Source organism: Salvelinus sp. IW2-2015, unplaced genomic scaffold (assembly GCF_002910315.2).
Source record: "Salvelinus sp. IW2-2015 unplaced genomic scaffold, ASM291031v2 Un_scaffold1969, whole genome shotgun sequence".
Taxonomy (NCBI): domain Eukaryota; kingdom Metazoa; phylum Chordata; class Actinopteri; order Salmoniformes; family Salmonidae; genus Salvelinus; species Salvelinus sp. IW2-2015.
Genome location: NW_019943322.1, coordinates 289,223 through 302,930, shown reverse-complemented (window position 1 = coordinate 302,930; position 13,708 = coordinate 289,223). Strand labels below are relative to the sequence as shown.

Sequence of the window (13,708 nt, the reverse complement as noted above, 5' to 3'; positions counted from 1 at the left end):
TCACCCACTCCTACATGAGCGAGCGGCCTGGGGAGGAGTGGAACAGTGTTCACTCCTCTGGAGGATGGGCTGGGGGAGGAGTGGAACACTGTTTCCACCTCCTCTGGAGGAGCTAGGAGGAGGACTGAGGCAGGAGTGGAGGAGGCCTGGGACCTGTTCACCTCCTCTGGAGGAGGCTAGGAGGAGGAACTGGGGAGGAGTTGAACAGTGTTTCCACCTCCTCTGGAGGAGGCCTGGGGAGGAGTGAACACTGTTCACCTCCTCTGGAGGAGGCTAGGAAGGAGGCCTGGAGGAGGCTAGGGATGGAGGACTTGGAGGAGGTACTCGGAGGAGGACTGGAGGAGGCTAGGAGGAGGACTGGGTGGAGGGAGGCTAAGGTAGAGGACTGGAGAAGGCTAGAGGAGGAACTGGAGGAGGCCTGGAGGAGACCTGGAGGAAGGCTTTACAGGAGGAGGACTGGAAGGGGCTAGGAGAGGACTGGAGGAGGCCTGGAGGAGGACATGGAGGAGCTAGAGGAGGACTTGGAAGAGGCTTGGAGGAGGAACTGGGAGAGGCTAGGAGGAGGGACATGGAGGAGGCTAGGAGGAGGGACTGGAGGAGGCTAGGAGGCAGGAACTGGAGGAGGCGTAGGAGGAGGATGAGGAGGCCTCGAAGGAGACTGGAGAGGCGGAGGAGGACTGGAGGAGGGCCTGGAACACTGTTCACCTCCTCCTGACGGAGGCTAGGAGGAGGACTGGAGGATGGACTGGAGGAGGAGTGGAGGAGGCTAGGAGGAGGACTGGAGGAGGCCTGGAACATGTTCACTCTCCTCTGGAGGAGGCTAGGAGGAGACTGGAGGAGGCATGGAGGAGGACTGGAGGAGGCCCTTTGGAGGAGGAGTGGGAGGGGCGCCTGGAACACTGTTCACGCTCCTCTGGAGGAGGCTAGGAGGAGGACTGGAGGAGGCTAGGAGGAGGACATGGAGGAGACTGGAGAGGAGCTGGAGGAGGCCTGGAACACACTGTTCACCTCCTCTGGAGGAGGCTAGGAAGGCGGACTGGTAGAGGCTAGGAGGAGGAAACTGGAGAGGACTGGAGGAGGCCTGGAGGAGGAGTGGAGGAGGACTGGAAACACTGTTTCACTCCTCTGGTAGGAGGCCTGGAGGAGGACTGATGGAGGTAGGAGGAGACGACCTGGAGGAGGACTGGAGGAGGAGTGGAGGGAAGGCCTGGAACACTGTCACCTTCCTCTGGGGAGCTAGGAGCTTTTTATGTCCTCCTCCCACAGTCTCCCCTTTCCTCCCCCAGTCTCCCTTCATTGTCCTCCTCCCCAGTCTCCCCTCTCCTCCCGCAGTCCTCCCATTCTTCTCCCCCCTCCCTCCCCAGTCTCCTTTCTCTCCCAGTTCTCCCCCTCTCTCCCCCTCTCTCTCTCAGTCCCCCTCTCCTCTCCCAGTCTCACCTTTCTTCCCCAGCCTTTCCCTCTCCTTCCCAGTCTCCCTTCTTTCCCCAGTCTCTCCCCTCTCCTTCCAAGTCTCCCCTCTCCTCCCCAGTCTCCCTCTCCTCCCCTCTTCTCCTCTCTCTTCCCATCTCCCCTCAGTTCCTCCCCTCTTCTCCCCCTCCTTCCCCAGTCTCCCCCTCTCCTTCCCAGTCTCCCCCTCTCCCTCCCCTTCTTGCTCCCCGCCTCGTCCTTCCGTCTCCCCCTCCCTGCCTCTTCTCCCCTCTCCTCCCCAGTCTCCCCCTCTCCTCCCCCTCTTCTCCCCTCTCCTTCCCCAGTCTCTTTCTCTTTCACCAGTCTCCCCCTCTCCTTCCCCAGTCTCCCCCTCTCCTTCCCCCACTTCTCCCCAAGTCTTCCTCTATAGTCAACTGGCAGGGCTGGCACCTCTGTAACAGACCAGCTGATTTAGATTTGAAATGATTTTGTATTATTGTTGGCTTAGGCAGTAGAAGTGTTGGTTAAATGTCAAAACAATTTAAATCATGTTTCAATATGATTTATTAGTATATGTGTGTACAGGCACCCTGCCGGGAGGTGTGGTGACTGGTGTGGGCTTCAGAGCTCCCCTCCATCGTACAGTGTGGTGGTGTGTGTGTGTGTGTGTGTTGTGTGGTGTGTGTGTGGTGTGTGTGTGGTGTGTGTGTGGTGTGTGTGTGTGTGTGTGTGTGTGTGTGTGTGTGCGTGTGTGTGTGTGGTGTGTGTGTGTGGTGTGGTGTGTGGTGTGTGTGTGTGTGCGGTGCGTGCGTGCGTGCGTGCGTGCGTGCGTCGCGTATGCGTGTGGCGTGCGTATGCGTGTGTGTGTGCAGTGTGTGTGTTCAGAGCAGACATAGACAATAAACCACTCCAACAGTAATCATATCCCTGCAGGTGGTCAGTCCCCCCTCCAGTCCAGTCCTGTTTTAGAAACATATTAAACACACCTTAATTCCAGACTTAATCTGCATAGACACGGCCGCGAGGCTGAGGCCAATGGCCATGCATCCTATAATGTCCTGTGGCGTGGATGGGGATTCTGGGAGTAGCTCTCCCCTTTGGTAGAGGAATGGACATGCATCTATAATGTCCTGTGGAGTGGATTGGGGGATCTCTGGGAGTGCGTCCTCCCCTTTGGTAGAGGAAGATGGACATCGCATCTATAATGTCTGTGGCGTGGATGAAGGGATTCTGGGAGTAGTCCTCCCCTTTGGTAGAGAGATGGAGCATGCATCCTATAATGTCCTGCTGGAGTGGATGAGGGATTCTGAGAGTAGTCTCCCCTTTGGTAGGGAGATGGACATGCATCTATAATGTCCTGTGGAGTGGATGGGGAATTCTGGGAGTAGTCTCCCCTTTGGTAGAGGAGATGGCATGCATCTATAATGTCTGTGGAGTGGATGAGGGATTCTGGGAGTAAGCTCCCTTTTTGGTAGAGGAGATGGACATGCTCTATAATGTCCTGTGGAGTGGATGGGGGATTCTGGGAGTTTAGTCTCCCCTTTGGTAGGTGCTGAGGAGATGGACATGCATCTATAATGTCCTGTGGAGTGGATGGGGGATTCTGGGAGTAGTCTCCCCTTTGGTACGGCCTTGAGGAGCTGGACAATCATCTATAATGTCTGTAGAGTGATGGGGATTCTGGGAGTGGTCTCCCTTTGGTAGGGCTGAGGAGATGGACATCGCATTATAATGTCCTGTGGAGTGGTTGGGGATTCTGGGAGTAGTTTTCTCCCCTTTGTAGAGAGATGGACATGCATCTATAATGTCTGTGGAGTGGATGGGGGATTCTGGGAGTAGTCCCCCTTTTGGTAGAGGAGATGACATGCATCTACTAATGTTCCTGTGGAGTTGTTGGGGGATTCTGGGAGTAGTCTCCCCTTTGGTAGGCGCTGGAGGAGCTGGACATGCATCTATAATGTCTGTGCGTGGATGGGGGGATTCCTGGGAGTAGTCTCCCCTTTGGTAGAGGAAGATGGGACATGCCATCTATAATGTCCTGTGGAGTGGAGTGGGGGATCTGGGAGTAGTCTCCCCTTTGGTAGGGCTTGAAGGAGATGGACATGCATTATAATGTCCCTGTGGAGGTGGTTGGGGATTTCTGGGAGTAGTCTCCCTTTGGTAGGGCTGAGGAGCTGGACATGCATCTATAATGTCCTGTGGCGTGGATGGGGGATTCTGGCAGTAGTCTCCCTTTGGTAGACGGAGATGGACATCATCTTATAAGGTCCCCGTGGCGTGGATGGGGGATTCTGGAGTAAAGTCACCCCTTTGTAAGGAGATGGACATCGCATCTATAATGTCTGTGGCGTGGATGGGGATTCTGGAGTAGTCTCCCTTTGGTAAGAGGAAATGGACAATGCCATCTATAATGTCCTGTGGAGTGGATGGGGGATTCTGTGAGTAGTCTCCCCGTTTGGTACGAGGGAGATGGAGCAAAATGCATCTATAATGTCCTGTGGAGTGGATGGGGATTCCTGGAGTAGTCCCCTTTGGTAGGTGCTGTCCGAGGCTGAGGAGCATTGGACATGCTCACTAGCTTATAATGGTCCTGTAGAGTCGCTATAGGGACGGATGGCTGGGGAGAGATTTAACGCTCGACTCATCCTTCTGGCCTTAGCGGCTAGCAGTGAGATGGACATGCAATCTACTAATGTGCTGTGGAGTGGTTGGGGGATTCATGGGAGTAGTCTCCCCTTGGGTTAGCGTCCGGCGGTGCTGAGAGCTGGACTCTATGCATCGCTCTATAGCACAGAACCGGATAACCACCAAAACTCTTCCGATGTCCTAGTAGAGTTGATCCGGCTTGGGGCACGGCGACGGCAATTCTTCTCTTCCTGGGACAATCGGCACGTCAATAGTCCAATGATCACAGGAACCTTATCCCCGACTGGCATGGTCCCTCCACCTTCAGCTCCCTCCCTTCCAAAGGGGGAGCCTACTCCCAGCACCATTCCCCATTCACCTTCTATATGGGGGTCTGGGGGACATGTAAGGCATGCATGTTCCAGCTCCTCAAGCCCTACCCAGGAGAAAGCCGACTTACCCCAATGTAGGCTACCCTTGCAACAAATATTGATACACCATCGCCAATCACACCTATAACTGTCCTCCTAATCGTCTGCCCTGTGGAATTCGGTTAGGGCGGCAGCGGCAATTTCACGGGTAAAACCATTTTAATATTTTATTTTCACTGGGGGAAGTAGTGCCTTATCGTCCCATTTGTCAGCTGGACAGGATGGCACTAACCAAAAGATGGAGAGCTCAACTTCTATAATGTCCCTAAAAGATTCGCGAGTGGTTTTCCTGCGCGAGACTCGGTGCTGTGGCGCATGTTAGATCTTCCTCCTTATGGGTACGCGTAGCTGACAGAGGAGGGACGCCTGTACGACATCCCAGAAAGTCCCATATTACTCATACCTAGCAGGATATCTATAGGATGTGGCGTGGATGGGGACTTCTGTGGCGATTTCCGCTCTCTCCACTTTGAGTAGGAGAGATGGACACAGTTGGTCTCAAGTCTCTCCTCATACATTAGCAATGGGGCCCTGTGAATCGTCAGAGGTGGAATGATGGGAGGATCTGGGAGAGATTCTCCCCTTTGGTAGGGCTGAGGGAGAGGACTCAGCAATGCATCTATTAAATGTCTGTGGGAAATCACCCATGTCATCCGCGCAGGAATTATAGATGCTGTATAGCGATATGCTCGATGCATGTTTCTGCCGGTGAGTACGCTACTCCCAATCCTACATTTCGGCTTGAGGATATGGAGAGTTCGATGACGTTAATGGAAACATTGAACTACTCCTCTTACATGTCCACGAATCGTCCCAATGACCATTTCTCAGCTCGCCGTGACAATGTAGACCACTCTTTTCAATCTTATGATATGGAGCGAGTGTCTCATCTAGTATCTCACTATAGGCCTCCTCAGAGAGGATTCCTGCGGAGTAAAGGGGGTCGCACCCTATAACGTACGCCATGGTGTAGCGTACATTTCCGCGTAGGTACCGCCCTGCATACCTGGAATCCTAGCTCAGAAGCCCTAGTGCACAGTGTATGCAGCTGTGAGATATGGGGCTTCTGGACAGTGACGGCGGGTCCATTTGGCATAGCATGCACTGTACTGGACATCTGTCATCTATAGTATGTGGCTTAGCATGGCCAGATGGATACCCTTTGACCGGTGATGTAATCGTCTCGCAGATGTTACGACCTACTCACAGCACACACCCTTAGGATGGACATAGCACGGATGATGGGATATCAGACGAATATTTATCTGGCTCACACTTGGTCTAGTCGCGTGGGACTGGGCTTGCCGCTATATGTCATTCGTGATTGGCAAGAGGTCTTCAATGTACTCTCCACCTTTTGGATAGCGGACTAGAACTAGAACCTGGTTGCGAGGCGGATCTCATAATACTCGCATTACTTACCACCCTCCAGATGATAAGAGATCGTCGGCTGTCTGGATAAGTGCGCAAACTAAAGCCACATGCGAGTGCCAGATCCTTGCTCGCAGCTCAGCACTACTACCGCTCCCCTCAGTTGGAGTATGGAAGGTCAATCGCAGATAAGTTGCAATGAAAAGCATGGACAGCGCCCTAATCTATAATGTCCGGTGCTTCGCTATTCGCTCGATGAGCAGAGTCTACTATCCTCTTCGCATGGATCAGCTTCAGCCTCCTTCTCCACAGAGGTGATGAGTGCGCATAATCAACAAAGACATGTCGAGAATCCTCAGTTATCTCGATACTACGGACATTGCATCGTATAATGGTCCATGGTTGGTAGTCCTTGACTAGATCTATGAAGAGCGAAACTCAGCTCACAACCTGTGGGCAAGAGCTTACTCGATTCATTCCCCCATCCTTCCTCTGGTACGCGTCATGGAACTGGCGTCGATATCAGCAAAGGAAGACCTCGTGGATCAGATTCCTATTGTCATCTAATAATTGTCTCCCTGTTCCTATCCGGGTAGGTCCATGAGTATAAGCAAATTGATACAACTGAGAGGAGATTCTGGTGAGTCTCAGAGATCATCATTCCATGCTTTCAATGATCGGAACGCTCTCCACTATATTTCAGATACGGAAACACTGGTCAGATCTTTCATTGAACTCCGTCATGGCTAGGGGAGAGGTGCTCATATCAACACATAAACTAGCGCTACATTGAGTCTACGATACTCATTTGCATATCCCCCTTCATGGATGGTAGAGTGCATCGATGATCACAAACAACTTTCGGGGTCACGAGCATTCCTATCCTCTATTGGGTCAGTTACGTCTTTTATGGTAGCAAGGAGGTGGGAGGAAGCTACGTGACACTGGACATGCATCTATAATGTCACGACATTGTGGAGTGCGTTGGGCGGGACACTCCTGGATGGCCAAGCTCTAGTTTCCCCGCCCATTCATGGCACTGGAACTTTGGATGAGGGACTGCATACAGACAAACAAACTGGGTACCTGGAGAAATTTCTGCATATTCAACATCCTTCATTGATGAGTATGAGAATCTCCATGTTAACATAAAACGACATGTCCACTTCCTCTTTCCGTCTAGTAGTCCTCGCCATTCATAAGTTCCTCATGATGGAGGTCTCATACAACAATACACACGTCAGATCTCATTCATTCCCTCATGATGGAGGTCTCATATAACAAACACTGTCAGATCTCATTCAATCCTCATGATGGAAGTCTCATATCAACAAACTCACTGTCAGATCTCATTCAATCCTAATGAATGGAGGTGGTCTCGTATTAACAAACACATGTCAGATCTCATTCATCTCCTCTGATGAGGTCTCATATCAACAAACACTGTCAGATCTCATTCAATCCCTCATGATGGAGGTCTCATATCAACCAACACTGTCAAGATGCTATTCCATCTCCTCATGATGGAGGTCTCATATAACAACACTGTCAGATCTCACATTCATCTCCCTCATGATGGAGGTCTCTATCAACAAACACTGTCAGATCTCATTCATTCATCCTGATGGAGGTCTCATATCAACAAACACTGTCAGATCTCTCATTCCCTCATGATGGAGGTCTCATATACAAACACGTCAGATCTCATTCATTCCTCATGATGGAGTCTCATCATACACACATGTCAGATCTCTATCATTCCTTTGGAGTCCCTTCAGATCTGACGTCTATGAGAATCAACAAAACATGTCAGACTATCATTCGCCTCATGTAGCTATGGAGGGTCTCACATATAACAAACACTGTCAGAATCTTACATTCCAAAGTCTGTCCTCATGTCTCATCGGCGTCATAGTAGATCTCATAAAACTCCTATAACCACACTGTAGCAATCTCATTCATTCCTCCATGATGGAGGTCTCATATACACAAACACACACTGTCAGATCTCATTCATTCCCTCTGATGGAGGTCTCATATAACAAACACTGTCAGATATCTATTCATCTCCCTCATGATGGAGGTCTCATTCAACAAACACTGTCAGATCTCATTCATTCCCTCTGATGGAGGTCTCATATAACAAACACTGTCAGATCTCATTCATTCCTCATGATGGAGGTCTCATATAACAACACTTGTCAGATCTCATTCATTCCTCATGATGGAGGTCTATATCAACAAACATCGTCAATTTCTCATTCCTCATGATGGAGGTCTCATATCAACAAACACTGTCAGATCTCATTCTTCCTCTCTGATGGAGGTCTCATATAACAAACACTGTCAGATCTCATCATTCCTCTGATGATGGTCTCATATAACAAACACTGTCAGATCTCATTCATTCCCTCTATGATGGAGGTCTCATATCAACAAACACTGTCAGATCTCATTCATTCCCTCATGATGGAGGTCTCATATAACAAACACTGTCAGATCTCATTCATTCTCATAGATGGAGGTCTCATACAACAAACACTGTCAGATTCATCTATTCATTCCCTCATGATGAGCTCTCATATAACAATGACGACTGAGTTTATGACTGAGGTACTTCTGCTCAGATCCCCAGTTTGATGGAGCTGAGGAGCTACAATCACTGATAGATTCTGTCAGGATTCTGGGAGTGTCTCCCCCTATTCACATAGTCATTATGTCAGATCACAAGATGGGAGAATCATATAGCTATACTTGCATGTTATCTTCATTCATCTCCTGCCATGGATGGGGAGATCTTCATGGACTAACTACTGCTCTACAAACAAGGGAGATACCAACTTCCCAGATTCATCCCTCATGATCGCATAATCCAAAACTCTGACATCTCCTATGAGGTAATACATTCCGACCATCCTATGAGAGCTCCATATAAACACTGTGCGTATCATTCATTCCTTCAGTGGAGTCTAATAAAAACGTAGAGATTCTTCTCATGATGGAGGTCTCGATATCAACAAACAAACTCATTCCTCATGATGGGTCTCAATCACCAAACATCCTCTCATTCATTCCCTCCTGATGGAGGTCTCATATAACAAACACTGTCAGATCTCATTCATCTCCCTCATTGATGGAGGTCTCATATCAACAAACATCGTCAGATCTCATTCAATCCTCTGATGGAGGTCTCATATAACAAACACTGTCAGATCTCATTCATTCCTCATGATGGAGGTCTCATAATCAACAAACACTGTCAGATCTCATTACATTGCTCCCTCATGATGGAGGTCTATATCAACAACCATGTCAGTCTCATTCCTCATGATGGAGGTCTCATATCAACAAACACTGTCAGATCTCATTCAATCCCCATGATGGAGGTCTTCATAATCAACAAACACTGTCAGATCTCATTCAATTCCCTCATGATGGAGGTCTCTATATCTAACGGAAATCACAACTGGTCCAGTTCATTCATTATGGATCTATATACAACACTGTCACCGATGATGCGAGTGGATGGAGGTCTCATAGTAGACAGAACACGGTGTCGAGTGTACAGATTCTCATTCATTTCCCTTCGATGAGGAGTCTCCATATCAACAAACACTGTCAGTTCATTCATGCCTCATGATGGAGGTCTCATATCAACAAACCAGTAGTCTCATTCATTCCTCGAATGATGGAGTTCATATCAACAAACACTGTACAGGGATCTCATTGTCCCCATCATGATTGGAGGTCTCAATATCAACACACACATCTGTCAGATCTCATTCTTTCCGATGATGGAGTATCCACATATCAACAAACACTGTGATTCATGATCTCAATCCTGCATGATGGAGGTCTCATATCAACCAAACACTGTCAGCAGTCTCATTCAAGTCATCATGAATCGGAGGTCTCATAATCACAACGGACTGTGTACCAGATTCTCATTCAAGTCCCTCAGATGGCCATACAAAACTGTCCAGCTCTACCCATGATGGTCTCAAAACAACATGATCATTACCCCATAATGCGAGCAACAAAACACGCGTCTATTCAGTTCCTCATATGAGTCTCGATTAGACATAATTCAGAATCATCATCCCTCATTGTGGTAGGAGTCTCATATCAAACAAACACTGTCGAATCTCATTCTCAATGATGGAGTCATCATATCAACAATAAACACTGTCAGATTCTCATTAATCCTCATGATGGGTCTATATACACGACTGCAGATTCATTATATGGCTAATACCAAACACTGTCAGATCTCATTCAACTCATTGATGGAGGGTCCTACATAATCAACAAACACTGTCAGATCTCATTCATTCCCTCATGATGGAGGTCTCATATCAACAAACACTGTCAGATCTCATTCCTCATGATGGAGGTCTCATATCAACAAACGCTGTCAGATCTCATTCATTCCCTCATGATGGAGGTCTGAAATCAACAAACATTTATCCAATAAACAAAGATCCTTATCCGATCCCAACTGCTGTTTCTAGTGTATCAGTCCCGTCAGTCCACAAGCTTGTTTGTGTGTTTAGATGTTGCCCAGCTCTGTTATTATTTGCTCCACATAAAAATCATTAATTTAGCCATTACAGAGCTGTCACTCACAGCACATGTGCATAATTACACCCCGCCTTGAGCAGTGTGGCTGGCTAATGCCTTTGGTTTGAAAGTCAAACAGTGAAGTGCTTTAGGAAGATAGATATTATTATGAGGTAGTGAGGGAAAAAACTGAAAAAGAGCATGACAAACAAAACAAGTTCCCCCACTGTTCTGTGTTATCCTCTGATGAGATTGTGAAGGATTAGGTCTCTGGGGGGAATGACTCCCYTCTTTAAAACAGTTTATATCCAATAATAAATGATCTCCATCAATCTGGTCCTCCACAGTCTGATGGCACTGGGGGGACAAACTCGATTTCTGTAATAAATATTTATCTTTCTTTCTCTACCCCCTCATCTGTTGCCACTTGTCCCCTTCTTTTTTCCAGGAAGCAGCAGGCTTTTAAATATATTGGGTCAACTCTTTCTCAGGTCCCTGGTGAGTTGGGAGCTGGAAATCGTATTACCCAACAGGCTCGGTGTCAGACTTGTATTGTTCTTTTTTAACCACTGAAATTCCATTTGGTTGGAAATAACGGCTGATTAAATTTGCACACACATATTACACACACACACACACACACAACATTAACAGTTCAGAGGTTGAGTCACTGACTAACGGTGCTAAAAAGGAATGATGGTGTCCGTGATGGTACACGGGCCCGTTCCTTATCAAAACACGACAAAGCTAGGGGCCTCCCGAGTGGCGCAACGGTCTAGAGGCATCACTACAGACCCAGGTTCGATACCGGGCTGTGTGGCAGCTGGCAGCAACCGGGATACCTAAGCATGAGGCGGCACACAATTGGCCCAGCATCGTCCGGATTAGGGTATGGTTTGGCCGTCTGGGACATCCTTGTCCCATTGCTCTCCAGCGACTCCTTTTGTCGGGCCGGGAGCATGCACGCTGACTTCGGTCGCCAGCTGTACGGTGTTTCCTCCGACACATTGGTCTGGCTGGTTTCAAGATTAAGCGAGCAGTGTGTCAAGAAACAGCGCGGCTTGGCGGGGTCGTGTTTCGGGAGTACACATGGCTCTCGACCTTCACCTCTCCGAGTCCGTATGGGAGTTGCAGCGATGGGACAAGACTGTAACTACCAACTGGATATCACGAAATTGGGGAGAAAAAGTTACAAAAACTACAACAACAAAAAATTTGAATACAATTTCAAAAACACCACAAAGCCACTAGTCAACAGGCATCACAAAGCTAGCTTTTATTTCTGTCCCTTGTCGAGGCATGCTATAACCTCCAATGAAACACTGAGTGGACTAGTTTCTTGAATGTAGTCTTGGTTGATTACAGTAGTTAGTGTCTGTACTGTGTACCTGATCCAGGTGTAGGAGTGCGACAGACTGACTGTGTGAGCTGATACAGTACKATAGTGATCCTGTAGGGATCTTCCAAACGGTAACATAAATCCCCATTGATCGAGTTCAGTCAGGTCCAATTACAATGGTGTTTGTAGAGCAGGCCATCAKTCTGTTATCATGCCTGGACTGAAAGTGACAAATCTCATCCTGTCTGGGTTATGTCCCGTGAGGTCACTCCAACTCATGGTTTCTACTCAAATCAACATGTTTTGAGGTAGAATATGAGTCTGTTCCTGCATGTTCTTGCCTGTGTCTTTGTGTGTGTGTCTGTTCGTACGTGTCCAAAAACATAATGCAGTCATATTTCACCAACGATCCCAGACAAATATACACAATGACGTCTTGGAGGTCCTAAGCCATACACAATGTGGGACATGACGTGCTGCTGTGATGGGGAACCTAGTGGTAGCCAATAATAGCTGTGTAGCCTTGTCCTGTATTGTAGAAGCTAAGAGCAGCCCGACCCAGCAGGCGGAGATGAAAGGGAAAGGCATCTGTTGTAGCCATCAGCATTAAGGTCTGATTTACACCCTCCTGGCCCGCTGCCTGTCCTCTCCACTCCATAGAGACACCACCAGCACCGGGTCACAGGACTTCACAAAATAACATTTGGTTTCCTTAACCTCTCTAATGCATGCAATTACATGGATCCTTAGGGTTACAGATACACAAGAAGGCCAGAGTCCGAGCTACATGCGGAACAGAATAGAGCTGGACCTGAGAGAGAGAGCGAGAGAGAGAGAGAGAGAGAGAGAGAGAGAGAGAGAGAGAGAGAGAGAGAGAGAGAGAGAGCGAGAGAACAAAACAGAAAAGAGAGGTAGAAAAAGAGAGAGAGAGAAAAAAAGAAAGAAAAAGAAAGAGAGAAAGAGAGAGAGAAAGAGAGAGAGAGAGAAAGAGAGAGAGAGAGGGAGAGAGCGAGAGAGAGAGCGAGAGAGAGACAGAGGGAGAGAGAGAGAGAGAGAGAGAGCGAGAGCGAGAGAGAGAGAGAGAGAGAGAGAGAGAGAGAGAGAGAGAGAGAGAGAGAGAGCGAGAGAACAAAACAGAAAAGAGAGGTAGAAAAAGAGAGAGAGTCTGAAGAACATCCTGCTTCTATGGGTCAGTAGGGACACAGTAAACCAAACACACTAGAACATCAAGTGTAAATCTCACACAGACTAGCGATGTCATGTAGAAGGAGTGGTGTGCATGCTCTAGTACCTCTCAGGTAGTAGGAGTCTCCGGACTGCAGTGGGAGGGTCAATCCAGGGGTGTGGATGTCCCAGGCCACCTTTAGACCAATCCTCCAGCAGCCCTTCTCRGCAGGACCCTCCTCCGAGCTCACACCTGCTAAACACAAACACTCCCACCACTTAGGTCAGTCAGAATAGGATATACAATATACAATAGGAGACAGGGCATATTGTTACATTATCTCTCAGTACAAATTGTGTCTTCATCACAGTTTCTGTACAAGAGGACAGCCTTTTTAATAAAAGTATTTGATGTTAGGTAGCTTGTGTGTGTAGGGGCAGCAGACAGACAGGGTAGTGGGGACTATTCTCCTCCCATAGCCAGTCTCTGAGCCTCTCACCCAGCATCTCCCTGTCTGTCCTCCATCCGAGGCATGGTGAGAAAATGAGATCTACCCAGCCCGTTAGGTCCACACCCTTCAGCATAAATCAATACTAAAGTGTTCCTGGGCCTCTCTCAGCCCCACGGCAAATCAGGTCTTTTCCTTTGCTCAGCAGAGGATAAATAGTAACTTAATTTCCAGCCAGTACTTTCTGAGAGAGCCGTTAATGACACTGCTCCTAAAGGACCCAGGATGGGAATGGTGTTGGAGCTGGAGTAAAGAGCATTGTGGTCTTTCCAGCCGGAAAACACTCTGCCGCCAAGCCAGAT

At 48.4% G+C, this 13,708-nt stretch overlaps 1 protein-coding gene across 1 annotated transcript in view; it reads right to left on the bottom strand.

The window, feature by feature from the left end:
- The window catches only part of fto (FTO alpha-ketoglutarate dependent dioxygenase), a 58,965-nt gene that overhangs the window by 15,084 nt on the left and 30,173 nt on the right, over positions 1-13,708 (bottom strand). Inside the window, exon 4 of the mRNA XM_070439852.1 lies at positions 13,025-13,153. Coding sequence (XP_070295953.1) covers positions 13,025-13,153 — 129 coding nt within the window. The remainder of the gene's footprint in view (positions 1-13,024; positions 13,154-13,708) is intronic.